Source organism: Apteryx mantelli, chromosome 19 (assembly GCF_036417845.1).
Source record: "Apteryx mantelli isolate bAptMan1 chromosome 19, bAptMan1.hap1, whole genome shotgun sequence".
Lineage (NCBI taxonomy): Eukaryota > Metazoa > Chordata > Aves > Apterygiformes > Apterygidae > Apteryx > Apteryx mantelli.
The window spans coordinates 14,473,608-14,501,428 of NC_089996.1; the positions used below are offsets into that span (position 1 = coordinate 14,473,608).

The 27,821-nt window shown below is 47.3% G+C and overlaps 1 protein-coding gene across 1 annotated transcript in view; it reads right to left on the reverse strand.

Annotated features, from left to right (window-relative positions):
* Positions 1 to 20,921, reverse strand: part of RGS9 (regulator of G protein signaling 9) — a 37,377-nt gene extending 16,456 nt beyond the window's left edge. The window contains exons 1-9 of the mRNA XM_067308135.1: positions 20,787 to 20,921; positions 13,759 to 13,855; positions 10,990 to 11,040; positions 10,712 to 10,818; positions 9,859 to 9,910; positions 8,728 to 8,786; positions 8,252 to 8,328; positions 6,378 to 6,459; positions 5,719 to 5,781 (exon numbers count right to left, since the gene is read on the reverse strand). Of these exons, the coding sequence (XP_067164236.1) occupies positions 5,719 to 5,781; positions 6,378 to 6,459; positions 8,252 to 8,328; positions 8,728 to 8,786; positions 9,859 to 9,910; positions 10,712 to 10,818; positions 10,990 to 11,040; positions 13,759 to 13,855; positions 20,787 to 20,849 (651 nt within the window). The 5' untranslated portion in view covers positions 20,850 to 20,921. The remainder of the gene's footprint in view (positions 1 to 5,718; positions 5,782 to 6,377; positions 6,460 to 8,251; positions 8,329 to 8,727; positions 8,787 to 9,858; positions 9,911 to 10,711; positions 10,819 to 10,989; positions 11,041 to 13,758; positions 13,856 to 20,786) is intronic.
* Between the last annotated feature and the right edge of the window lie 6,900 nt (positions 20,922 to 27,821).

Genomic DNA, 27,821 nt, shown 5'->3' on the forward strand with positions numbered 1-27,821 from the left:
TTCCATCACAGCCTGCCTGTATGCCTTCAATTAAAGGGTTATTCTAATGGAGCTAAATAGATTCGTTTACAAGACACAGATTAGATCATTCAATATTAGCTAAAAGAGACAGGAACCAACACATTGCAAAATATAAACACCACAATCAAAAGCCTCAGAAGCACTAGCTGCTGTGCAAAGGGTGCTTACGTTGCGATTTGAATAACTTAGACTACGTTATATGTCATCCACAAATGAGCAAGCAATTGAAGGCAAGAAATTAACTGCAGGGTGTTTATTCACAGAGCTTCCTTTGAAGCACAGTTACTTTGTGTGAAATAAACTTGAGGAGGGAGAGGGAAAGACAGGCAAAGTCAGGGATGTTCCCAGCAAGCCTTTAAAGGCTTATGCAGGCTTTCAGTTCCGCAACTCCTGTTTGAGCCAACGAGAGTCATGCAGCTAATCTGCAGCCCAGAATTATCCTGTCTAATTAACCCCGTGGCAGACGTGGGTCTGCAGAGTGCCTTGGGGAAGTGCAGCATTGGTGAGCGATGAGGAATGAAGCATCTGGTATAAAAATGACACCAGCAGTGTGCTTCTCCCAGCCTCTCACTGGAGAGCCTGGCTCCTGAGCTGTCCCTGCTCTGGGAATGGCAGGACTCTCTCCCAGGGCTGCTTTCTGAGGGGACTATGGTGGGGGCAGATCTGCCTTTTAACCCTATCGCTTGTTGTCCTCAGGAGGGAGAAGCTGTTCTACATATGGAAGAAAAATATCCAGTTAGCTGAAACTCAGTTGGTTTTGAGAATATACACTCACCATTTCAGTGGCAGGAGCCAGATACGCGGCAGATCAGCCAATCTCTACAGCACTAACGTGAAGCCAGCCCATCTGATCTCAACACAAACCTAGCCTAGCCAGCATGGTACTAACAGAGATCCTTGTTGTGGGATTGCAAGGGGAGATTCTGCTCACAGTTAAACTGTTCTCTGCCTCCATTTCAGCCACAACATTGAGCCTGACACCCTGCTCACGGAAGTCAAGGATAAAATTCCCATTTCCTTCCAGAGTCCAGGATCAGGTCTGTTTTGAGTATGCTGGGAGCTAATGGGATAGTGACGCAAAGACTGAAAAACAGCTTTGCACCCTTTCCTGCTTTTAACAGTACGCCTGATATCAGGCCAGCTTTCATGTAGGCACCATTCCCTGTTTCTACAGTGTCATCATTGTTTCAGATACACTGTAGAAATGGAGGGCAAAAAGCCATCTGCTTCTGCAGAGAAACTCATTGCTTTTACTGTCCTAGAATTGTCCTCTTTAGAGAACTTCATTTCTGTTTCAGGCCAGCTATTTCCTGCACAATAGGAGTTCATTAGCTCCTTAGGGAACCTGAGATACAAATCAGGCCCCTTCAGATTTACCAAGCGCCAGCTGAACTGTTCCATTTGATGAAACTTAAGAGTGGTTAGGGCATTTAATTTAGGAAAACCAACAGATTAAAACCATTAGATGGTTTTAAAAGGCCCCTCATTTCTTCTTCTGTTTTGCCAGATGGATGTCTCCGACAGCCCTGGTGCAGTGGGGTGAGAAGAGGTGGATGCTAGCATAACGGCTTGAAGACAGCTCGTATGGTAGTTCAGTTGTGTTAGTCTTCTACAGGGGTCTCAGAGGCAGGCAGTCACACCACACACACACGAGACAAACAGCTGGTGGGAAAGAAGAGAAACACACAAAATTAAAAGTTACATAGAGCAAGAAAGCCATGAATTAAAGTGCCATCATGTAGAAAAGTTATATGTAGGTAAATAAAAAAAGAAAAGCTAACTCTATGCCTGCCCACATGGAAATCACCTTTGAGTGTGCATCCTACACCAAGGATCCCCTCCTGCCAAAGTCTGAGCGGGCAGGGTCAGCCCTCTAGCAGGCCAGACCCGGGAAAGCCAGGGCAGCTCTGGTGGGGTGCCTGGGGCAGGGAGGGGATTTACCAGGGCTCACACAGACCTGCAGGTGGTAGCTGTGCTGCCAGCCCTTTCCAGTTCTGAAATCTGCAGGAATTAGGAAGGATCCCAGCTATTTCACCCTACAGCTGCACACCACTTCCTTTCCATTCCTCCCCCAGCACTCCCATCACCAGTGTTTCTAGCTTCACTACTGGCACAGGGGAGCCTGTACACCCTCTCCCGGCCGGCTCCCCTCTGCAAAATGCCCCAGCAGTGACCCCAGAGTCCTGCTGAACACACCACCAGTGCTCCTCACCATACCCAGCGTGACTGCCAGCCATCCACAGCAGCATTGCCAAAGTGATCCCTACCGCCCACTCTCTCTCGTTTGGAAGGAAATAACATTTAGAACAAAAGAGTCATTTCTTATAATAAGATTAATTTTGCAATGCCCTTAACAAATGACTTATCACAATTACCATGGATAAGCTCCCCAGCCCTCCAGGGTTCAAATCAAAATGACAATTAGTGAAAGACCTCAGTCTCCCTCAGGCGAGGGCCACGTGCTCCTCAGAACATCCTCCTCCTTGAGACACGCAGCGGCACTTGGACAGCCAGCACAGCCTTGTCACACCCGGCTGCCATCGCTTGAGTGCTCACCACGTACGCGATGGCTGCAAAGTGTGGCTGGGGGCCAACCGGGGCTATTCAAGAGCCCTGTGTCTGGAGCTGGTCTAGATGGCTCAAGTCATGGGCTCCTATGAGTGCTGGGACATCTTCTGCTAATTTTCAACCAACCATTTGCATGGACCTCTGCCATCGGCATGGGCCTCCCTGACCATATTGCAGGCATAACAGCCCTTGCGCTTTTGCCTGTCCAACCACTACCAGAGTTTACAGAGGCTGTTAACAGCTAGACAACAGTTTGTGTCTGTACACCCAGACAGAGCTTGGAGTGCAGAACAAGTACAGAGCTCTTTTTGGACCTGGGCACTACAAGTCGCTCCTGGCAGTGCTCTCCATCCACACATGCAGCTCAGCAAGTTTTGAGAATGACCAGAGGGCTAGGAACGGGGGATCCTGTGCAACCCACCAGCTGCCAAGCACAGAGCAGTACAGACACAGCCTGGCCTCTCTTTGGAGCGCACTTTGTTTCAGTCAGAGCAGAAAATCCTGTGGGCACTGCTCTCTAGCACTGCTGCGACAAACAGCACTTGAGCATGCAAACGGTACCTATTTTGCACACACAAACACCTCTTGTGTGTGCAAGTGTGAGCCTTTCTCTACACACAGCCAGCTTGGAGACCAACATGCCAGAGGCAAATTTTGAGTCTACCGTAAAGACCATCTGAAGATGCATTTCTCAATGCTGTTTCCACCTCAAGAGTGGAAAATCAGGTTTGTAACAGTCCATATGCTCAATTTCTTTCAAATTGCTGTTTTTCCCCCATCCTGTTTTATTTGTTTCTGATCCTGTTGTTTCAAACAACGTAACTGATGTAGCAGAAGTTAGGTGTTTATTAGGCAGCTGAACTGACAGAGACATATGATATTAAAGGCCAGCAATGACTTATAGTCATTGCAATCTGAGGCTAATTTGCTGCATGCAACAAGCCAGGGCATTTCATCTAATAGTCCTTGAATCCAGTGCAGTAATTTTGGCTAAGCTGAAGCACCATTTAGCAAGACTTTCTGGTTACAGAAGACTGCAAAAGCCAAGTGTGTACCTGCAGGCAAGCCACTGGGCTCTGGCAGTTGCCTGGTAACTCACTGAGCAGCGATACTTGATTGGGAGCCCGAGAACTGGGTAACAAAAGACTAAAGCATCCCCTAATTAGCTGTTCAATGGACAACTGCTGCTACCTTATTCCTCCTGTCCTGCTACAACTCTTAGCTCATTATAATCTTGAGGGATGCCCATGGGTCAATGATAAAAGCTGCCTTCAAAGGAGTTCAGTGTTTGGTTGAGCACCTGTTTATTCCCAGAGGATTCTACCAGTTAGGGAGGGAGCAGCCCCACAAAGGGTCTGAGGCAAGTGAAGATGTTCATGCCAATATCAGCTTTAAAGAAGTCATTTTGATGTCTGAAATAAGTTATCGCCGGGAATATTTTCTTTTTCTGCTGTCAAGATAAAGGAAAACTAACTGGCCAAAGTCAGGCTAGATTGAGTGGGAATGGAGTCACAAATCAAATAAATGAGAGCTGCATTCATGCACTCATTTTCAGCTCCCACTGTTTCACCCATGTCAAAGCCAGAGGCTGGGCCTACAGAAAACATCAGTAAAGCTCCACACTGTCTTCAGCAGGGGGTAAGATCTGGCCAGTAAAGCACAACCCAGCTCAGCTTTTATTGATGGAGCTTGAACCATCCTTTCTGCTCAAAAAGGCTGTTGAGCCACAGGTGTTCAAGAGCAGCCTGCAGGAAAGGGAAAGCTGCTAATCAATGGTGGATAGGTCTGGCCTTCCAGCTGTTCTCATGCACTGTCAAACGATCTTTCAAAAGCAAAAAGAGGAGCAAGAAGAACCTGCCCTTTCCAGCTCAGTCTCCAAAGAGGAGACACATCTCAGAGACCAGCTTAAAGGAGAAAGGCAGTGAAGTCACCCCAAGCTTGGCATCCTTTGGCTCAGGCCCTCAGTACTCCTTGGGATCTTCATTTAAGTGTGAAGTGTGGAAGGCAGGGTGGGAACTGAACTGAGATCCATCAGCTCACTTCACCCGTGCTACCAAGCGGCTGTCAGATGGCTAGAGGCTTTCAGAAAGTTTGCAAACCTAAAATCTCCTTCCATGTCAGCTGTAAAACTGTGGGTGAGATGAGAAGTCAGCCTGCTCTTTCAATCTCCATTTCTCTCCTCTACTCCTTTTCCTTGGGGGGGGGGGGGGGGGGGGGGAAGCATTCCAGAAGCTGCCAGTTACAGCACAAAAATAAAACATTCCCCCAGTCCTAGCATTTTGCTCATTTTTAGTCTCTATGGCAACAGAACACAGTTGGCCAAAGCAATTATCCTGCCTCTGGCTGTTGAGATGCTTAAAGACTGTTACAAAAATGAGAAGTTGTGGGAATACAGTGAGTTTGATCCCAGGAACATTTGTATTTAATTGCTGAGACACACCGACTTCACTTCCAAATGAATGTTATGAAGTGCATAAATACAGGATCACTTAAAAGGGCTGATGAAAAAAGGGAAGGTTGGCTCCAGTTCTTCAGCCACTGTCTGCATTTGTTATACTGTGGACTCTGAATCTGTTCCACTCAGTTTTCCACAGTCTCAGGTCATTAATGCTGTTTCTTCAGGGCCTTGCTACACAATATACATTCTTAGGCAACGTATTTTATCTCCTATGCACAACTTCACCTTCTTCCTGCTCATTCCCTTTTTGGAGGTCTTTTTTTAAACCTGGATCTTTCCTCTGATCCTTTATACCCCACAACCCCACATAGAGTTCGTTCAGCACTAATTAAAAAAAAAAAAGCATCAACAAGCAGCTAGAGGTAGAAAACTCCTTAATTCAGTTTCACCAGCAGAGAAAACATGTCCTGTAATTACACACATACACTAACTGAAACAGCAAGCAAGCTGATAAAATATTTTAAAGCCAAAAGAAGTTGCCAAACGCTATTTCGCAGGCGACACCCCCTGGACAATGAGACAGCTTTGACTTCTGGCCCATTCAGCTGTCGCAGCTGAGCTGACTTGCTCAGCCTGCAATGCCCAAAACCCCCACAGTCTCAGGGTCGTTATCTGGGTCCTCCCAAGTAAATTCAGTAGATATGACAAAAATGCTGTCTCACCTGGTTTACCTTATTTTCATTAGGATCTGTTACTCGGTCTAATCCATACTCTAGGACATCTTGCATGCCGGGCTGTTATAAACAAGAAACGTCAATAGCTTTGTAACTCATTTGTTTTAAAGTCAGTGGGACACACTCAAGCATGAGGAGAACCCCAAACCTAGAAGGGCTCTCACTCGTCATTCTCCACTGCCACCTTACACAGTATACTCAATTAAGGCCTTTGATGAGGAGTGGGTTTGGGGAGCGTTGCTCCTCAGGACAGTCTGAAAGCAGGCTGCAACCAGCACAGCTTTGCCCAGGAACCACGCTGAGGGCAGCTGCCTGGTCACGGCTCACAGCCAACAGTGCCCTGGGAGAGCTCTCCTCCCAGTCTCTGGGAATGCTCTCCTCGGAGCATGGATGCTGCAGCTGAACCTCCCTCCCTTGCATTTTTGAGGGCAATCAAGGCGGAAAGGTGGGGTGGATTCAGGATTCCTTTTGCCTCCCAGTCTGCAGCTGGGAGAGTAGATGAAGCTGCAGCATGTCCCCCTCTGTCTATACACACAACTTCCCCCCAAACCTCCTTTGCATTACTGTCACTGAGCCAGTTGGTTCGTCAACCCTGCCGCTTGGTTGGGAGAGCGCCATTTAGATACCAATGCCATACACAGTCACCCTCTACTTACAGGGGTTCGATTCACAAGCCAGTAGGCTCGCTCCTGGCAATCCAGGGCGTACCTGTCCGCCTTCTTCCGTTCCTTCCCTGCCCTGCAAAGCCAAGAACAGGATTTAATTCCAGCAGGGGTATTCATGAATCTTCTCCCCCCAAACCAGTGAGATGACAAAGGTGGCACAACCCCGGCCTCCCCTGCCTTTCCTGCCACATGGATCCCAGGCTGATCGCATGGCATTCTCATACAGGCTGCCGCTCCTGACCACATCTAATTCTGACTCCAAATCATGCTCTTCACAAGGCCACACATGACTGCTATTCCCTCCCCCCTCTTAGTTTTTGAGAAATCATCATCTTTCTGAGCTCAGCTGGGAGCAGACACATCCTCTTTTGATTAGACAGACAGCCCTTTGGTAGAGTTTTAGGCTAACAACCAGTTACTTGTGGTCAGTCTGGCTGCCTCGTGTTTATCGGTCTCGGATGCTGCTGGACAGTGTCTGGGGACTTCCATGCAGAGATATGTCCTATACTTGTCACATCCCTGTCTCTCAGTAAAGGGTGGCATTTCCTCACACAAATGATCTGGAAATGGTGCCAGGAGCGTTCTCAGGCACTGAAACTCAATCATCTCTACTATTAAATAGAATAGGCACTAGCATGGTTTGGGCCTGACCAATGAATTCTTTCCCAGGCAACTCCTGGGCACAGTCTGGGACTTAGCATGGGCAAGGGACCATTCCCAAGAGGCTGTTCAAATGTGGCCACCCTGCTGTGGTTCAACAGCACGGATGCAGGCTGTTCTGCAACAGTCAGCCTCAGCATTATCAAAGTCTCAGACAGGTTTAATCTACTATTTTAGATATAGTCTTATCTAACTTTAAAACTGTATTTGGCATCTCAGTTTACAACAACAGTCTCATGTTTAATGAGACAATTATCTGATGAGCTGTATTCTGACCCATTGGCTACAATTCTGGGGAAGACATAAAAAGCCCTTGAATAGCAGAAGCAACACATGCCATGCTGGAAAGTAGAAAAGGTAAAGGGAACCCACAAAAGTGAAAAAGATCTTATCTCCAAAGGAGTAATTCCATCTCATGTCCACTAACTTCCCTGGGAATTTGAAGCATTCAGTTCTTAAAAATCAAGACACTTTGGCTGGGTGCCCAAGTACGTATTTGAAAGTTTTCTCCAGAAATCTTTGCTGGGAACATTTACTTACTGCTTCTTAATTCAGATCTGAAGTTCTGCTATCAGACATGCGCAAACAGTAACTGAGCCAGACTGATAACAGTTCCTAAGTCCAGGCACCTGATCCACAAATGCTCACAAACAAGCCTGGTATTAGAGCCAAAAGAGACTGTACCTGATGAGGACTTCTACACCACAGCATCTGACCCCAGCTTCTTCAGGGAGTCACATCGGTTGCAAAATCCAACCCTCCCTTTATACACTTATGTATGTGCAAAAGCCATTTGCAGAGGCACGAGCATGTGTCAGCAGGAAAGGCACCCACCCCCGCTTGTTCTCTCGCTTTGACAGACCACACTGATGCCCCATCTTTGGTGGACAAACGCCAGGAACGAGAGAAAAGCAGGTGCAGCAGGCGACAGTGAGGTTTTGCAAGCGGGCATCCAGTCATTTGAAAACAGCTGAATTTCTTCACTCATGAAGTGTGACATGAACAAAGTATCTCTCCTAAACTGAGAAACCTCAAGCTGATATGAAAATCAGGTTTGTTTTACAATCTTGAGGAGCGCTTGTGAGTTATTTTAAAACTGCAATTTATGTTTTTAAATTGTAATTTAACTGCATACCAAGACAGCAAAGCTTTGCCTCCTCATACCCTCCCCAATGACACAAATAACAGAACCTGAGTCAACTTACTTATACTGCTCTTTGGCCTGCATAATAACAAAATCCCACTTGTAGTTTATTTTTTTATTGAGCATGTTGTAATGTTCCTGGAATAAAAATAAAAAAGCAGTTAGTACAAGAATTCTGGACAAGGCACTCCCATCCTAGGGCTTTCTTGACTCTCCACAGTTCGACTAGGTTAGGTTGGCAGCTGAGCCAGGAAATCCAGTTTGTTCCAAGCATAATTCACACGAACTACAGCATTTCAAAAGTACCACTGCAAGGAGGGCAATTGCGCCCGCTGAAATTATCATTGACTTCAAAATATTTTTCCCCGCACTAGCCACTTTTTCACTTTTACAATTTTGGCCTTTGAGGCCACTGGAGTAACATTTCATGCAATTGAAAAGAGGTGATTTTTTTGCCATACTCCATCTATAGGAACAGATGGCCAAAGCTACAGCAAACCTAGGGCTTGCAATAGAACAAGTACAACACCTCCTTACCTTTTCATATTCTTCTAAGATCCCCTTCCTCTTAATGTTCTTCTTCGCTAGGTAAATTGCTGGATGGGAAGAAGCAAACAAACAGTAACATACACTTAGACCAGCATATCCACTTCTAGTTGATAAACTGTCCACACAACAAACACAGGCATCTTTGTCTATTAAGATAACTTCCCGGGCACAAGCTCCAATCTCACAAAAAGCTCACTAAGGAAAGATGAACTTGGTGCTTTCATTTTGTCATGGATACTTCCTGAGCTGGTACACAGACTAGAGCAGCCATGCTCCAGTGCTCTGGAGCATGGCACAAGCAATACGTGCCTTATACCAGCAATTACTCCTCCTCTGGGAACTGAGCCAGGGTTTCAAGGGTCATAGAATACTGGGCCAAATCTTTAAGACGTTGAGGTTTTTAAGTGTTCTTCCTACAAGCTTTCCAAGTACAGGCCAATGTCTTGTTCCAAGTTTTATTCAAAATGTTCCAATCTAAAAGTGTTTTGTTTTTTCTTTCCAGAAGATCTACAACATAATGTAGAATAAAAGCCACATAGGACAATCTTGGCATAAACAAACCAGTCTGAACTGCACAGCACAGCCCACAGGAGCAAATCAAGCTGTTTGGCCCAAGTTTCATGACCAGCCCTACAATAAAAGGCATTACAATGGCAGCAAAAGATCAATGGGGAAGAGCTGTCAAGAGATACTGCAGCAACCACAAATTGTTTAAAGAACAAACCATCTCAAATGCAGGGCTTGATCCAAAGCTACAGGGAGACAGTCTTGGGCCAAGATCCAGGAATACACTTAACTACTCAGAGAAATCTAAGCTTGGGTTTCAAGTCTTCCCTGCTCAACAGGGCATTTTAGATGTGTTCCAGTCTGATGGGTCTTGGCGCAACGTAGAAATTTAAGCACTTTATCTAATCAGGGCCACGATAAGGCAGTCACATCCAGAGTGCTCCCTCAATTCTGCATTACTCACAAAATAATATGAAAGAAAATGCAAGAGGCTGGTCACCACATGCAGACACACAGCAGAAAGACATGAACAGCAAAAAAGGTGCAGGACTGTATGCACAAAGACACAGGACTGAGCTGCCCCTCCTAAACAAATACAATGCTATCACTTACCATAGTCTGTGTCATCAGCAGGCCAGCTCTGGGCAGGCCAGAAATAGGGAGTCTGTAAAAAACAAGCCCTTGGTTAGTGCACAGCAGCCTTGAACTCATGCCTAGAAGCACCCACAGTGGAGGGAGAGGAACCCTCTTCCCTCTACCATACTCAGAACCTCAACTCCCTGGCTGTGTGTAAGCACACACAGTGGTACAGTTAGGCCAGCTGTAGCAGGAGAACAGAGTTCATTAGACCATCAATGTCAAAACCACTTCTGCTTTGCAATCAGTTAAGATGGCCAACCCTTCACTACTGCCTGAGCATTTAGACTGAGACGCTGGAGCCTAATTTGGCAGCATGGGGGAACCAGACTCCTCATTTGAAGTACCTGTATCCTAATTTCTCATCATAAGGGAAACAGTCCACCCATGAATTTGAGCATAACCTATTACTGTGCTTTCTATGCATTCATTATTCAGTCTTCCCAGATAGTACTAGTTATTACCTAGATATTACCCAGACATCACCTATTACTAGGATTTCATTTGATACTTTAAGACCTGAAAGGAAAAACATATTTAGAAGAAAGCACAGTATTTTAGAGTTGAATAAGAACACTAATTTAGTTAAAGGAAGTATCACAGCTTGCTTGTGAGCTGTGATCTGATACATAGAACTGGTCTCAGAGTGGGAAAACCAGCCTCAGGCTTCTCTGTGGACCCCTTTTTCCTTCTTTCTGTATGCTGAAGGATAAGCATAGCTACATAGTTAGGTCTCATGACTCCAGCTCCTGGGGAATTGCTCTAGCTGTCTGCTTTTCAAACCAGCTCTGAACTCCCAGTCAATGTCTTCAGATAAGGTGCAACTCACCTGGAACCTGTACAGGCTGCTGTCTGTTTTAAGGGTGAGATTCTTTGGCTCCTGCAGAGGGTAGATGTATCCATATTTGACAAACAGGTCCCCCAGGTGTAGTGCCTCTGGAAATGGAAAAGGCAGATGTTTTTATTGCACAGAAACACTGCGGTAGAATTCAGAAATGAGCTACTGCTCAGGACAGAAGAATATATCTGAGGGGTTTTGTCTATGGAGATCTTAAAGTTTTATAAACACAAAGCTGAAAAGGCATCCCTGTTTACATTTCTACCTACCTTCTTCAGTGATCTGCAAACGCTGGAGAATCCACTGCAGTATATCATTACCTGTAAAGCAAAGAAACTATCAAGTACTTGAAGTCAGAAGTGTGCAATGCTTGGGCCAAAATGAGACTTCTCCAGTCCTTACCCCTAACACTGCTCTGGAGCCTACCAAATGCACAGATCCCTTGTTCCATATGTGCCCTCAAATGCATCATGCAAGAGGGGCAGAGACAAACCGTACTGCCATTCTCCTACCAGCCACGCTGTCCTTCAGGTGTTTCTCCGGACTGAGCAGGCATCAGCCTTTGATTGGGAGAGGGAGTGTGATGAAGGCAATCAAGTCAGGATGTTACACTGTGAGTGTGCAGAAGACCCACACGTGGCCTGAGCATCACTTAAACCTTCATGATTGGCTTAGAAAGGACTTAGCAACGCAACAGCTCACACTTCCAGGGAAGATATTGTGCCCTTGTTTTGCACCATCATATTTGGAAAGAAATACTGCAAAGTGAAATCTCCAGATTTACAGAGCATGGTGCTATCTCAGCTTTAGAAAGAGACCAGTGACTGATCCTCTCTAGTCCTTTAAGGGACACTACTTTCAGTGTAGAAGCGATGTCTGAGGCTTAGATCCAAGTTGTGGTGGTAACAGGACATACTGAAAGGAAACAAGATTTCTGCATTCACAAACATTTCATCTCTCCCAGCTCATTTGTTGGGATGTGGCCAGTCACACCCATAGTCAGCATAAACTTCCAATAGTCTTGTAATCTGCATCCCAGAACATAGTACTGTGAATCTCCTTCCATTTAAACAGGGCCAGGCAAAAATGCACTCAGTCTCACATCAATACCAATAGCCCTTTCCTTCAGATGTCCCCTAGAATTGTAAATTGAAATGACCTTTTTTGACATTGGAGTGATGACCTAGCCTTCTAATGGGGCTCACAGCTTTTATCCTACTGCCTGTTTCCTGAAATAGATGAAATTAAAGAATTATCTCATCACTTATTTCTAGACAGCTCTTTGTAAGCATTTTCCCTAAAAGGTGCACGTTAAACATGGATAGTTATTTGCCTTTTCAGTTGTGAGCCATTTCACTGACATGGAATTTACCTAGCTATCTTCCTGAATTTGAAGAGCTGAGTCCTCTTCAGTGGATTAGCATCCTCTGATTGATTTGCTCTAATGTCTTCACAGTTCCCTCATTAAACATGAATCAGTCTCTTCTGCAACACCCAGAAGCCAATCAGTGTATATACAACTTGGGTAGCACTAAAAAGATCATAGTCTAGAGAGCAATAATGACTGACAGGGAAGACTACCATAACTCAGATGCTTGTCAGAAGCCAACTAGAATTTATGACCTATGCAAGAGGGAACTCCTAGCAATTCTGGTTGAGGAACAAGAACAAAGCAGAGAGCACACAAAGAGGATGAGCACTCATAGGCGTCTTACCTCCATATCGTCTATCTGCCGACTTTCAGGAAGCGGTATTTTATAGTGCTCAGACGTCAAGAGAAGTACTTGTTCCCACTTCATTTAATCTAGTTGGCATGTTATCTTCAGTACAGGGGAAACTTCTCTGTAGCACTGCCTTAACTACTCAACAGGAACTAGAGCAGGCAAGGCCAGATCCTTTGCAGATGCAAAGTGCCCCACCAGCTTCAGCTGCACAACAGCTATCTAAACCACTATGCAGTTTGGACTGTAACACACAGAATGTGCTCCTGAGAATGAGCTTCAGACGTCATCCAAGTTCTCCTTACCATCACACTGACTCAGACTGCGCCTGTGGGCAAGTAACTTAATCTTAGTGCCTTTGCTTCCACATATCAAAAAAACTGAGCAAACAATACACAGGGCCTACAGGGCTTTGCAGCTACCATGGGGAAGAATTAATCTGTTTGGCCAAGTTTTCTCCTTAGTTGCCTGGAGCAAGTTCACTGGTTTCAGTGGGAGTTTTTGTTCTGAATTTCAAAGCGCTGCAGAAAGCCCAAAGCAAGATGAGAGTTTGGTACAGTTTGCGTGAATATTTACAATGGAGGATCCCTCACAAGAGCTTATGTGAAGGTTTAGAGAGCAGGGAAACAGAAGTGCCAATAGTGCATTGCTAGGGCCATGTGAAAGGAACTAAGGCACAAAGGAAGACTGCGATAGGAGCTGCCTCTAGCACTAGACATGACACATCACAGCACAGCTACTCGTCTGTTTTTCCTTCAGCCTGTTTGAAGGAGGAAAAGCTGTCATTTAGAGGCAGAGAAGTGGGTTGAATATTTTGCTTCTTTCCTGCGAATTGAAGAAAAGTGATTATTACCAGAAAATGTTAAAAGGGAGACTAATTGCTTGCTGTTCATTTCTGAAGCACCATACTTCAGTTTGATTCCATTCTGCCTACTTTAATTGGATTTTAATATTTATCCTGATTTGTGATCCAGCACCAGGAGGAATACATCAGGTTTGGAAATTGAAGCCTCTGTTCACCTGTATTCTAAGGCAAAGCAAGGCCAACCGAGTTAAACTCACATGAGAGAGCTATAAATGCACGATTAGCAATCCTCATGTCTCTTCTGCAAAGAGCTAGGAGTGAAATGAAACACAAGTGAGAATGAGATAAAGGGAGCAGGTATGTTTCAAAGGATCTAATGCAGACAGTTATTGAGAACAGGGGCTCCAGTACGCACCCAGGCAGTGGTAACCCAAGGGGGGCCATGTGGTCCACATACAGTTTTTCTTTGAAGAACTTCCTTGGCTAGTCCCTTCCCCAGGATAAGCTCTTACCTGTCACAGCATGTGGGATGTTTGTGATCATCACCCTCTGAGTGTGCATCTTGATGCCCGTGTCTGGATTCTGCATTTCCATCATAAGTGTTTCGATCTGCAAAGCATGACAGGGATGGGCTGTATTACAGCAGTGAGCATGGGCAGGGTGGGCACCCCAGGGCCACAGCAGCTCTGGGCAGCCTCACAGAGGGGACTGCAGAGGAGCAGCACAGGGATGGATGCTATGACCACAGTCCTCTCCAAACATCCCCCTCTCCATTGGAGATGCCACTTCAAGACCATGTTGACCTTCACACTGACTCAAGTGTCACTTCCTCCTACAGTCCACGGGAGACACGTACACAGCCATGATTAGCAGATGACAGGATATAACCACTCCATGAGAACTGAGGTAGGAAGAAAAATATCCTAGCTCTTTTTCCAGGCATAGCACTGTGGTGGTTTTGCCTTATTGAACAATATCTCTGCTACCTGTAAATGTTCTTCTCTGACTCAGTGGGCTGCTTGCTGGGGCAATTAAAAAGAAAAGTGGGAACAAATAAAATCTGGAAAGCTGCTTCTATTGCTAAAATACCCCATCTGTGCACAGACTCAGAGATATTGCACCACGCACCAAGAAAACCAGCAACAGTTTGGCTGGAGACCAAACAGTAAGGGTTCTGTTTCTGACCTGCAGATAACAACCAGACGGGATTTTGAAAAGCAACAGGAAGAACACAAAACTCTGCTCCTGGGCTGTGCAAGAAGCGCAGACCCCAGGGAGGAGAGAACGACCCATCCTTTGAGAAAGCACAGGTACCATCTGACCAAGCCTTTGAAAAGCAGGCCAAGGACTGGTTACAGAAGGGACCAGAATTTACATGTGGGGAGGCACACATGCTTTTCATCTGTGGAGATTTCTTATTATGTTCATCTGAGTGTGAGAGCAGTGGTTTTGTGGAAGATGCTCTTCCTTTTGTGATCTGCTTCTAGATTGTTCAATTTGTTCCAGCAGGGCCAATCTGGTCTCTCTGCACAGCCATTTCAGGAGAGAATGCAGCTTTTTAACTAGGATCAGTGGATTTAACAAATGTGACTTGATGACACTCATGCATAATGAAGGGTATTGTTTTCACAGGCACCACAGTGACTTTGGTCCTAAGTCTTGCCAAGCTCAATGAGGATTTAAGCTTGTAGTGACAGGATGCGCTCTGGGCTTGACAGTAAAAATGTATTTTCAACTCTTTTTAAAGCTAGTGTCAAATTAAGACTAAAACAGAGAAATTTGCCAGAATTTCATATAAACATTTGTATTTTTATAAATGTATTCATATAAAATATCATAAAATAACAAAACAAGACCCAAAGCAATGGAATATGAAGGTTTTTTAGTCTTTTTAACTGAACTCCAAATTTACTGAGCCATGACACCAAAGGTAGGTCAGAAGGACTCATCCCAGTGCCCTTACCCAGACAAAACCCTGCCCACCTCAGTGACGGCACCATCTTTGCCAGATCCAGCATGGTCGAAGCCAACCACTAAAAAGCGCCAAGCCAGGCACCATAAGTCATCACTGAGTTACTTTTAGTTACCTTCTGTGTTTTAAGACTTGAAGGTGCAGATTTCCAAGGTAGTTTCCATAAGCCTGTGGGCAAGGACATCGCTATTTTCATAGAGCAGAGGTGACAGATCCATGAGGTCCCTCAAAGATCAAAGCTGGAAGAACACCTCCCTCCTCCCATCCCCAGCTCTGCGCAGCCCAGGGAACTGAGGGCTCTGCAATCACTCGGCCCCAATTTCAGCCTCTGCAAGTTCAAGGTCAGGTGCGGAGAGATGCCTGTGCAGTTGTCTGACATGAAGAGAGGCAGGATGGTCCAGCAGTCAGAGCGCTAAATTAGGAAACCCAGATTCAGTTCCCTGTTCCCCTGTAAGCAAACATGGGTAACACCTTGGGGAAATCACTCTGCCCGTAATTCAGCGCCTGCTCTGCAGACAGCACTTCCTTACCAGGGATGCTGGCAGGACAAATACAGCAGTGCCGATTGCCTCCATGCTGCAGTGATGGGGGCCATACCCTGCCACACACCTCTGGCCACAGGCAGGCCCTGCCGGCTCAAGCAGCACGTGTTCCCCGCACGTCGCACAGCACACTGTTCTAAGCCTTCGTGCCTGGAGCATACGTACAGGGCAGCCATCCGCTCCTTGCTGGATTCAGGAGACAGGCCTTTACCAGTTGAGAGCAAGCAAATGATTCAGGAACCCACTCAAGCCTCCCAGCACAGGATGGTCTCTTTTAACGAGCAAAGAACTCCAGACACTCATCGCGTTTGTATCCTGCTGGGCTCCCCCACATCATTTAAAAAATAACTTATATTTAGAGAAACAAGCAAGATGAACAAATAGCTACTGTTGGGTGGTGCTTACTGCTCTGGCTGCAAACCATGCACTTTACCGACCAAAACTCAGATGTCTCTTCCTCGTCTCCCAAGGGAAAGGTCTGCTTATTACAGATCGCTAGAGATTAGGAATTGCTATCAGCACCAGCCTGCCAGCAGGAGGCCAGAAGGACTAGTTAAAACACAGCGAGAACATTTGCTTGCTTTGCTAAAGGCTCTAGCACATTTTGTCACATTTTTGGCCAGGGAAGCACTGTCTGGTTTGACTTTTGTACAGCTAGAAGCCACTTCCTTTGTTTGGCTGATGGGCGGAGACGCACACAGAGGTAAATACCAGTGGGAGAACAGCTAAAGGAGCCAGGCTCTGGGGCAAGCTCACCTTAAGCACAGAGCTCTCATAAGGCATAAATCCCACTGAGGTCTCCTTTCAAACCAGCCTGAATCTCTACGCAGAAGTGACTTCACCCAAAAAGCCACAGAGACGACAATGGGAAAACTGTTCCCTGTCTGTTTGCAAGTTCGTTAAGTGCAAAGCACAACTAAACTCACAAAATCATAGGAAAAAGCATCAGCTTTACAGCAGCATGTGGGAACCCTGGGGACGGTCAGGGGTTTCTGTGCAAAGTGCTTACCCACAAATGCTTCAGCGACCGACAGGGGACCCCCACAATTCTGGGGGAGGCAGATCCGACACAAACCCTTTCCCACAGGTGGGAATAGCACGGACAGATCGTTGCTGATGGATTACTTGGGCGAGTTACCCTGGGTGCGTTTCCCATGCTTGTTTCTCCTGGCTTTGCGCTTGGAGCACCAGCTCCCCAGAGTCAGGGTTTCTTCAGCACAGAAGCATCAGTCTGTGGGTGCTGAGAGTCTGACACGCAACAACAAAATACTTCAGAGGTGAGAAGTTCAAACCCCTCTCAGCATGAACCCCGACAGAGGTATCCTTGCTTAAGATATAAGAAAGGCAGATTCCCCTAGCAGGCTCCAGCTTACAGAGTGCCCACTCACGGTGCTAAAGTTAAACATCTACTGCTTTCTCCATCATAAATATTCACCCAGTTCTAGCACCACCACCACCACCCCCCCAGCTACCTAATTCTGTTTGCAAAGATCAATATTCCCTGCTCTGATTTCTCAGGTAGCAATACAATCTTTCATCTTAACTCCAGTCTCAAAAGGATAATTCAATTATTTTCTAGGCCTACAACTTCACAATCCTGCTTTGCACATTCATAGAGGATCAAGAGAGAGAAAAAAATAGATTGTTTGTTAATCAGCTTCCTGCTTTTTCTTCATTAGAGCTGAGGAGCCTGTTCCTACCCCACCCAGGGTGCAGCAATCCCACACCCAAGGTAAGCACATCTGTGAATGGAAAGTGAAGGGCTGGAGCTGGCTCTTTCCACGTGCTCCTTCTTCCCGCACTGTGCTGCCTTCACTACTCCAGCAGTACCTCCTAATTAAACCTGCAAGGAAACGCGCAAATCAAAATACAGTCCTGCCTGGCTCACAGACACTGCTAGTGACATTCAGAACACTTTACACTTCGTGAAATGTTTTACTGAGGCAGGTATCACTGGGTTATCCACTTCAGAGAGAGGGAAAGCAAGGACAGGAAGGGAAGAGGCTGGACTTGGCCTAAAACTACAGTCCTTTGTGATACACAGTCACAAGTACTAATCTCTTGTCCCCGAGATCCCTTGGGGAGAGCACAGGAAACCTGGAAGAGGATTCACTGCCTTCCTTCATGCTCCCCTGCCCGTTGCCAGCACGGCCTCTGTCCACACGCTCACCCTGCCACAAGGAAGGGACGAAACGCGCATGGGATCAAACAAGCCAAGGGGCCGACAGAGGTTTCCTCCGAGGAGCTGTCCCAGTAAAGCCCAGCTCCAGCAACGTATGTGGCCTCAAATAAATGGACAGCAGCAATCTGCTAAAAACAAACACAAGTCAACCCCTAATACACCTCTAGAAATGTCCAGACAGACGTGGGCAAGCAACTGCTGGAGAGCCTAAACCAGGAGAATTCAAACCAAGATGCTGCTAGGATCAGTAAGCCCCCTGGGCCACGCTGTGGATCCAGGACCTGGTCCCTCCCCTGTTACAATGCTGCATCGGGAGTCGTCAACCCGGATGTCAGAGACCAGAGTAAGAGGGAGGCAGAGGAAAAAGGCAAGCGGCATCCATCAACCCTACCCACGGCGTATGAGTCATGATGCAGCTCATGTAACACAGCAAGGAAAAACACACAGCCCACCAGCCGCCCGAGAGCACAACCCTGCAAAGCGCCGCTTGATGCTTTGCCAGCTGCTGCCTAACAGAGGCCAGATCCCTGCTGGTGGTGTAGGCACAGACACCGAGAGGTTGGTCTGATTCAAATCCCCTGAGCATCTGGCCTGAAGTGTGCATTTGGGAGGCTCCCCCCCCCCGTCCTGACAGACTTTCCGACCAACATTCTTTCTTCTGAAGCATTTTAGGAAGGAAATTAATAAATAAATAAAACAAGCCAAGCATTTTTAATGTGAATTTTTGTGGGCTAGCCTGTGTTTGCCTGGCTGCCCTGCCCAAGGGCTGAAACATGCTAACATAGGACACACGTGTGCAAGGTCAGAAGGGGGATCGGGGAATAGCAAAGCTCACCCCTCACCACAGCTATTGTTTCTGGTCTTCTACAAAGTCTCACAAGTTTCTTTTGCTTCAGCTCTCAACAGCACCGCACCCACCGCTGGGCCTAAAGTCCCTGCCCCAGACTGGGGCACAATGCAGGAGCCACAGGACGGCGTCACCAGCCACGAGGACCGAGCTCTACGCCCAGCCCAAGTCGTGTAGAGCAGCCTCACTGCAAGTACAAGACGCTACCCACCCCCCTGAAGAAAAACATTTCCTTCTCCCCCGCTTCTGATGGCAGGACTGCTTCAGTCACAAGCAGCCTGCTGGAGAAGCAGCGTACGGAGGAGTGTCCTAGCTCCAAAGAAGCAACAGGACCAGCAGCCTCACAACACCTGCAGGAAATCCCTTGGTTACAGCATATGTGCCAGCTGGTGGCAAGGCTTGAGCACAGGCTTAAGCAATTAACAAAGCTCCTCTCTAGGATTTTAGCTCCTCAGGGATCTAATCCTGCAAGGTGCTAAGTGGATACGTGCCAAGCATTCTCAGCTGCCACCACCACCACCACCTGTTAAAGGTGCTTGGTACTTTGAGGGTGTGCTCTGCTCTCAGAGGATGTGGCCGTCAGCGTACAGACCACACCGCAATTTAACAGCCAAGGCTCCATCCAGGGTTTCCCCACTGTCTGGAAGAAACAGAGGGGAAAGGAAAGCAGAGATGGGAGCTGAGGCCTTTCTACTGACCATCACAGGAGGTTCCTTTCCTAGTGCTAAACAGGTCTTAGACATGCAAAGCGCTGTAACTACTCAAACCCTCTCACTGCTCACAATGCAAGCTGCGTATTCTCCATAACAATCCACTGTTTTAACAGATCTTCCCACCTGAGGAACTCGAGCACTTTGCAGAGGCTGTTATACTCCCACTGAACAGCTAAAGCACAGCTGCTGGAGGTTGTCTTCTTGAGGCACACAGTTTCTCCTCTGCAACCTCATGTGCAACACCATGGAGTATTACTCAGTGCAGAATTTGGCCCAGTATATTTCCTTTGGCAGGGCTCCCCAGCCAAATTTACCTAGAAAGACACAGCACCAAAGAAAACATCCTCTTTACTTCCTCCAGCATGAAAAGTACCAGTGCTCATACTGCCAAGCGCATATTTTGGGGCTGAACGGCCCCAAATTTTTCCCCTTTTTCCCCTGTAATCCTCCTGCCTTCTTAGGCTGTGGCTGTTGCATGAGAGCTAACTACAACTCAAACAGGATCCAGACAGCTGTACTTGTCACTGGAAATCCAGCTAATTCCACTCAACAAGTTAAGCCACAGACAGGAAAAGCAGGTGGGAGGAATGCTAGCTTAACACTATGTTGTTTAAAAAAATCTCTGCAGACATCAGTTACGCTAAAACCGGCTACATTTTTGAATGAACGCTACAGAAAAAGACCTGAACGCCTTATAAAATTACGCATCCTCTCCAAAAAGCGTAGGCATGCATCTTCCCACTCCCTCGACTGTTTCTGGTCACAAACACGCTCCTCTCCGAAAGAGCGGAAAGGGGCAGCGAGCAAACAGTTGGCCACGACGCCTCCTCCGAAAGCGAGCATCAGCCGGCGGCACGGCCACGCACCAGGGGACCGGCCGGCCACAGCCCCGAGCGGAACGGGGGGCCCAGCGCGGCAGGTGACGCTTCTCCTCCTAGTTTATGACACCATTTTCAGGGCCTTTGGGGGAAAAGAGGGGAGAGGAAGGAAACTTGTCAGGAGAACAATTCAGCTGAGACGAAGCTGTAAAAACAGACAAATCGGTGTTTTCTTCACGTTGCCCCGCAGCCCGCCCATCCTTCGCCCCAGCGGGGCTCCGCAGAGGGCCTGCGGCCACCCAACGGGTCACGGCACCCGGACCCGCGGGGGCGGCCGCCCCTCGGGCCCCGCAGGCCCAGCGGGAGGCGGCGGCGGCGGCCGAGGCGGCCCTGCCCCGGGCATCGCCCCCGGCCAGGCGGGGCGCCGGAGCGGTAGGGCTGCCCCGCAGCGCGGCTCGGCCCTCACCTTTTTCAGGAAGGCCATCCGCGGGCGGTGGCGCTGCCCCTGGTCCAGCCGCGCGACGGTCATGGTGCCGGGCCGGGCGGGCGGAGCGGCGGCGCCGGCCGAGCGCACCTGGCTGCCACCACCCGCCGCGGCCGACTCCTGTCCCCGCCGGAGGCGGCGCCGGCGCCGCGCGTCGCAGCCAATCGACACCCGCCTCCCCGCGCTCATTTGCATGAGGGCGCGGGACCGCGCGGCCGCCGCCTCGGGCCGCTAGGGGGAGCGCGCGCGCGCGCCCGGCCGGAGTCGGCGTGGGCGGGGCTGGGGGCTGGGGGCGGGGCTGACCCTGGGGGCAGGGGGCGGGGCTGGGAGCATGGCAAGTGTAGGGCCTGGGGTTGGGAGCAGGGGACAGGGCTGGGTGCAGGGAATGGGACTGGGAGCAGGGCAGGGGTAGGACCTGGGGCTGGGAGCAGGGGACAGGATGGGGGGCTGAAGATGATTAGGGGCCTGGAGCATCTCTCCTACGAGGAAGGGCTGAGAGAGCTGGGCCTGTTTAGCCTGGAGAAGAGAAGACTGATGGGGGATCTTATCAATGTGTACAAATATCTTAAGGGAGGGTGTCAAGAGGATGGAGCCAGACTCTTTTTGGTGGTGCCCAGCGACAGGACGCAAGGCAACGGGCACAAACTGAAACACAGGAAGTTCCATTGAATATGAGGAAAAACTTCGTTCCTGTGAGGGTGACAGAGCACTGGCACAGGTTGCCCAGATGGGTTGTGGAGTCTCCTTCTCTGGAGATTTTCAAAGCCCACCTGGACGCGATTCTGTGCAACGTGCTCTAGGTGACCCTGCTTGAGCAGGGGGGTTGGACGAGATGGTCTCCAGAGGTCCCTTCCAACCTCAACCCTTCTGTGATTCTGTGATTCTGTGAAAGTGGCACCGCCTGCTTTGGGACAGGCACACCTGCTGGGTGCCTCAGGCTGCCAATATGAACTGAGCTTGACAGACATACTGGAAATAATCCCTGCAAAACAAGGCTCTTCATGCTGACCAGGTCAGTAATGACGAGGGGGAGCTAGTGGGACCTGCACACACTGCTCATTCCTCAGCAGATGGGGATGATCCCTCCCAAAAAGACTCCCAGACTGGGGCTGGAGTAAAACAAGGGTGTGTAAGACAAAGCTGTTGTGACTGAGCATCCTGTGCGTGCTAGCAGGTAAGCAGTGCTTCAAGCATCTGTTCCTTGAACGTCACCAACCTTGGTCAGCTCTGCTCTCGGCTGCGGATGCAGGAGCCAGCCTGATGGTTTCCGGGGAGTCAGTGAATCTGCCGTCTGGGGAAATTCTTACTCATTGCGACCAGAGAAAGACCACTTGGTTATGGAGTGCTTCCTCACGATGGAGCTGTCTCACACCAATGGGTGGGTGAACACTACCTGATTGACAGCACTGGAAATTAAGAGCTTCATTCGCCCAGCCACTTTCTTCAGAGAATCGTGGAATCTCCTGCTGCTGCCCAAGGGCTCAGCCTGCAAGTAGAGGGTGGGAGGAGAGGGCTGGCTCCTCAGTCACACCAAATGCCACTGTGCCAAGTCTCACACTAAGCATTCACAGAAATTCATGCCAGCCATGTGACATGTTTTGCCTTTTTCACATTACACACCTACACATACTTGTGTGTCTGCATCCCTGCATCCAACACAGAAAACACACTGAACATGCATTCAAACCACACCCCCCATGAACACATCTCATGCAGCACCGCTTGGCATGCACTCACACATCCTACAGGTGCATATACACGTCATGCATGCATGTTTACATCTCGCCCATATGCATGCACGCTCACACACTACGTATACATTTGTTTCCAAGTCATATACAGAGAGCCCACATTTCCCACACACATGCAAAACTGTTTCTCAGGGCAGTGGCTTCCCAGCCACGGTGTTTTTGTGACTGTTCTGACATTATGAACTGTGGCTCGCACACTTGAGGAAAGCACGCTGGCTCTGAACTCAGAGCAGTGCTCTTTTTCCATTCATAGTAACAGCCTGAAGGCACAGGCTGCTTTCCCAGTTGCTTTGCTGCCCTCATGGAAGTACTTTCTTTATCTCTGCTCTTTCATAGTATCTGAACAAGAGAGTGGTTTGGAAGGCCTTTCTCCTGTGTCTGCTTGAAATCATTCCCATGTGAAATCTCCCCTTGTGAGTCACAACAGCCTCCGGATCACAGACACTACTTGCTTTCCAGAAGGCTTTTCTGGCATTCTCTGCTTTGGGCTGCTAGGTAATTTAATGATTATGAATAACCTTTGTAGTTCCACGTGCTAATATCAAAGTAATTGTATCTCATCCTTCAAGGCATCAGCTGATTGCCAAAAGGAGCAGGAGGAGAGTTCTTCACACCTTTTCAGTCTCCTAATTCAACTGCTGAGTTGCTGTTTGGTTCTTGAAAGAAAGCTCAAACCCTGGTGATCCTCTCAAATTGCAAAGGTGATAGAAATTCCAATAGCATGGACTGTCCTGAAGAAAAGGAAAACACCAGGAGAGAGAGGGAATTCAAAGTGGAATCGGATGAAGTAAGGGAAAGGACAGTGAAGCCAACAGGCATTTTGATGGTGACAGCTACCAAAAGTGATTCCACTTCTTTCAGAGAGCATATTTTGGACATAATATCAGGGTAGATACCAGTCAAAAAGAGGTAGCATAGTTTCTTGGTTTGGTAAGCAAACCAGCAAAACTTGTTATGAACTACAAACGGTTCCTCTGAACAGCTATTTGCATCACCCTTCCTGTGCTGTGGAAGGGCTCAAAAGCATTCTAGGTGAGGTGCAAACTCTGGCCTAAATAAAGCATCCAGCACCACCAACTGCATGTGCCCTGCATGCTTAGAGGAACAAAAATGGTCATTTCACCCTGCAATACTGACTTTAAAAGTTCCACTGAGGGATCTCAGTGCCTTATTTAGGAACAACATTTGAAAACTGAGTCTGCACATGCATTCTGAAAGAAAAGTTTCCTTGCAGGAGAACCAGGAGACATAGCTGTGAAGAGCCGCAAACCGATGTGTGAACTCTTAAACTCTGCTGCGCTTCAGAGCTCCAAGTCATTTTATATGCTGCAGTTCTGTCACAAACTCCTCCCCTCTTAGCTCAGGTTCGAATTTTTTTCAATTTCTAGTGTTTTCTGACAAGCTAAAATAAAACCTACAAATATCTTTCTATCCATTATAAAGCTACTTTGTCTTTTTTATAAGAAATGTCCAGTGTAAATTCAGCTATGATGACATTTGGAAATGATCCAAACCACCAAACACAGAGAAGAAGATGGGAGATAAACTGCTTTTCACATGCTGCCCAGGTGAATTACCCCATTGGTTAATGAGCTATGGCAGATTTGCCATGTGAAACACAGGGCATTTAGATCAGATTATAATCGCTCGGAGAAGGCAAGGAGTCCAGGGCCCCAAATCAGGAATTCTTCTGATGGAGAGAGCAAATAGACTTCTAAAGTCTTGGATAGTTTTATATGTGAATTTGTCAGTCAAGAAAGCAAGGGACTAAGAATAGCAGGGGATAGTGGCAGACCGAATGCAGGCAGGAGCTGTGCATGACTTCCTACCTATCTACTGACTTCTGGCTTTCCAACTTAGTCCTGACCTACAGCATCCCTAATTATGAAGAAACACATTTCCTGGGGAGATCACTGTGCCTCACAATGCCTGTTTTCTAACGCGAATCCAATTTATGTAACTGTAAGCTCACATGAATGCTCATATCCCACACGTGAGGGACATGATGTCATTGTGAAGATATATTCATGTGGTCCATGTATCATATGGTGACCACACAAGTCCATGGGCCCTCCAGAGAGTACAGATCCCTCTGTGTCTGCACCTGTGGGCCATGAAACACGCTCTGACAGAGCAGGGTAAAGGCAGTGTGAGTTAGAGGCTGAATTCTGCAGAAGACCCCACAGAGAAAAACCACACCATACTGACTGGAGGCCACGCTTCACACTCAACACACAGCAACCCTCACTTCAGCTTACTCCCACTTCAGCTGCGGCTGGTCCCCTGTGTCATCTCCTGGTTGTAATACCCCTTGAATTGCCAGGGAAAGGTCCAATGGGACCTTAAACTTCGTCTCCCCATTCTCCTTCCAAAGTCCCTTTAAGTTAGCCTCATTCTTAATAGACCCATTCACAGCTGACGATTCTCTGCTTTCTCTTGTGGAAAGCATGGTAGGTGGAATCCCCCCTTTTTTTATAGATCACATTTCCTACGTGGTTGCCCTTTGTTCGCACATCAGAAGTTGTGTCATACAACACAAAAGGCATGTGGTGAGTAACTACCTTTCTAACTAAGGAAACTGGGGATGGTGGCGAGGGGAAGGAAGGGGCTAACGTAAGTGAAGCAACGAGAATGGTACTGCGAGCACGTCAAGCACAGACTGAATTTCAGCACCCAGTTCCTTCCAGAAAGATTTCAAAGCAGTTTATCAAAAAAAGGTGGAAACTGTGGCATGGAGAGAGACATGACTTAGTCTCAAGTGCCCTAGCAAGGCAATAGTTAAAGCAATGTCTCCAGAGTCCATCATCCTATCCGGCAGGGCACAAGCACTGAAAATGAGGGGCTTCCTCAGCAGCCACATGGGAAGAGCTGGGAGCAGGAATGGGCAGCAAGCATTTGTTTCCCATCACTCCTGGACCTTCCAGAGACAGGAAAACTAAGGAAAGAAATGGCAAAGAGGAAGGAAAAAAGCAAAACAGAGAAAGACCTTGTGCACCCTGCCTTATAGATGAGACCTGGCTGCTGGGGAGAGAGGATGCAGCTGGGTTAACACCTGACCCAGGACTGAGCTATTTTGCTTCCCCTGCCGAGCTGGATAACATTGAGCCGACTTTAATGTCCTCCCCAGGGAACTCTGTCATCCTAAGCTCAGGTTTTAATGTGGTGGGCAATAGTCTTTCCCTCTTTGCAGCATGCTGAGGACCATGTCCCTTTGACAGAAGATTGGGAATGGTATAGGTAGAAGGTTTTGGAAGGCACAGTTGGAAATGTGGAGTGAAGAGGAGAGGAGTGATAGCAGCTCTGGGAAGAGACCAGTGACTAGCCAGCAATGAGGTGACCTGGAGAGTTGGAAATGGGGAGTGGGAGTAGTTGAGAATGAGGCGACAAACTGAGAGAGCAGGCAGGAGTGACAGGGACCCTGTGTTGAGAGGGAAGCAGGAAGTGGATGACTGGAGAATGATGGTTACACGGGGCAGATGGCTACGGGCAGCTGGAGAGAGAAGCCAGAGAAGAGGGAGGCTTTAGCAAAGTCACTGGCTGGGTGAGTGGATGAGGGAAAGTGAAGTGAAAGGAGGAAAAAGAGGAAGGAAAAGGACAAAACTGAGACTACCAGGGAGAACTAGACGAGAGGCTGAAGCAGCACTGAAAGGAAGCACAGGTAGCCCTAGGAGATGCCCGTCTGTTCTGACACAGTTCTGACTTCTGACAAGGGATGGCCTGGGTTAGGAAGGTCATATTGCTATCAGGAGACACCAGAAAATAGCCTTTAATCGTCTTTCATTCAGCCCCCTTATCATTGCACTCCAGGATTTAGGTGCATCTCGCTGTCTGGCCCAGAAGGCAAAGACACGTCATCCTTTTGGAAGCTTGGCTGTTGTTATCTTTTCTGCTGCACAACCATGATTTTCTTAATCTGTTTCTATGACTTAATTCAGTTTTCTTTGTTATACTTTACTGATAGGAGTTAATCAGTTTCTCACAAAGGAGGCACCCAAAAATTGTTTTAATATTTTGGCCTTGACTTCTTTGTTTTTAGCTTTCTCCCTCACTAAGAGGCAATAAATGTTCATTTCCCTTTAGGAAGAACATTAAACTTTTTGAAGGAAAGCACAAGTACTGTTAACAGTTTCCTTATGCAGACAAGAAGCACGCAATGAGAAAGGTTGGCAGGATTTTCATTCACTGAAAACTACTTAACTCCAAGAGGAATTGTAGAAACTTGGGAGTCTTCTGCATTTCTGAAGATGAGATTCTCAGAGAACTGTGTCAAGCCAGCAAAGATCACTTGGTTTTAAAACTTGGACTAGAGCTCAAGAATTACTGGCTTTAGTTTCTGTGCTAAGACCACTAAGATGTGCTTCTCAGATGATTATATGAATTTTATGCAACCACATCCTGCTCTCTTATGATAAATGCTTTTTTTTATAAAGACCATGTGGAATAATTCAAATGGAATTTATCTCCTTGTGGGGACATCCCCTATACAAGGTGTGAACATTAATACTCATCACAGATTTTGATGAAGGAGGTCCTTGCAGTAAACAGGCAAAGTGACATTTTCTCATGTTAAGCTCAGCTAACTGTTTCCTCATTCATCTATTCCTTTTTCTTTTTTAAACTTAAATTTATTGTTAATAAAAAGCATAAGAGCGTTGAGGGAAGAAATAAGTAGATAGCAAAGTTCAGCAGCTGTAATAGAGATAAAAGAAATGTTTAATGTAATCATTGCATATGCATTGGTGTGTATGTATGTGATTTCTGTAATATATTCTATAAATGGCCACGTCAGAAGAGCATGACACAGATGTATGTACTTGCAGCTGAGCTACATCACTCGTGTGTGTGTTTGTTTTTCAGTTAGATGAGTCCTTACATCTACAAACGATAACTGTGTCAGCAGGCAGGTATACGAGAGCACAGACAGACTGATTTGACCAATATGTAGGTCATAAGACTTCTCTGGATAGATTTGAACGACTGTACCAATAATCAAAGGTAACGATCTTTTTGCCTTCAATACTATGGACCAGATCTTCAGTCATTGTAGGTCTGTGTAGGCAGTGGAGCACCATGCTGGTATTTGGTGGTGCGTTCGCAGGTTAATTTCTGCTTGTGATGCACAGATGGTAAAACAGAATCAATTGTCCTCAGGGATGGTTCACATGAAGAGTGGATTTTCAATCTTGGCACGTCCCTCAGCTTATTATTTCTCTACCCCGCATGTAAAGGGTTGCCACGATTAACAAAGCATCACTAGAAAAACTTT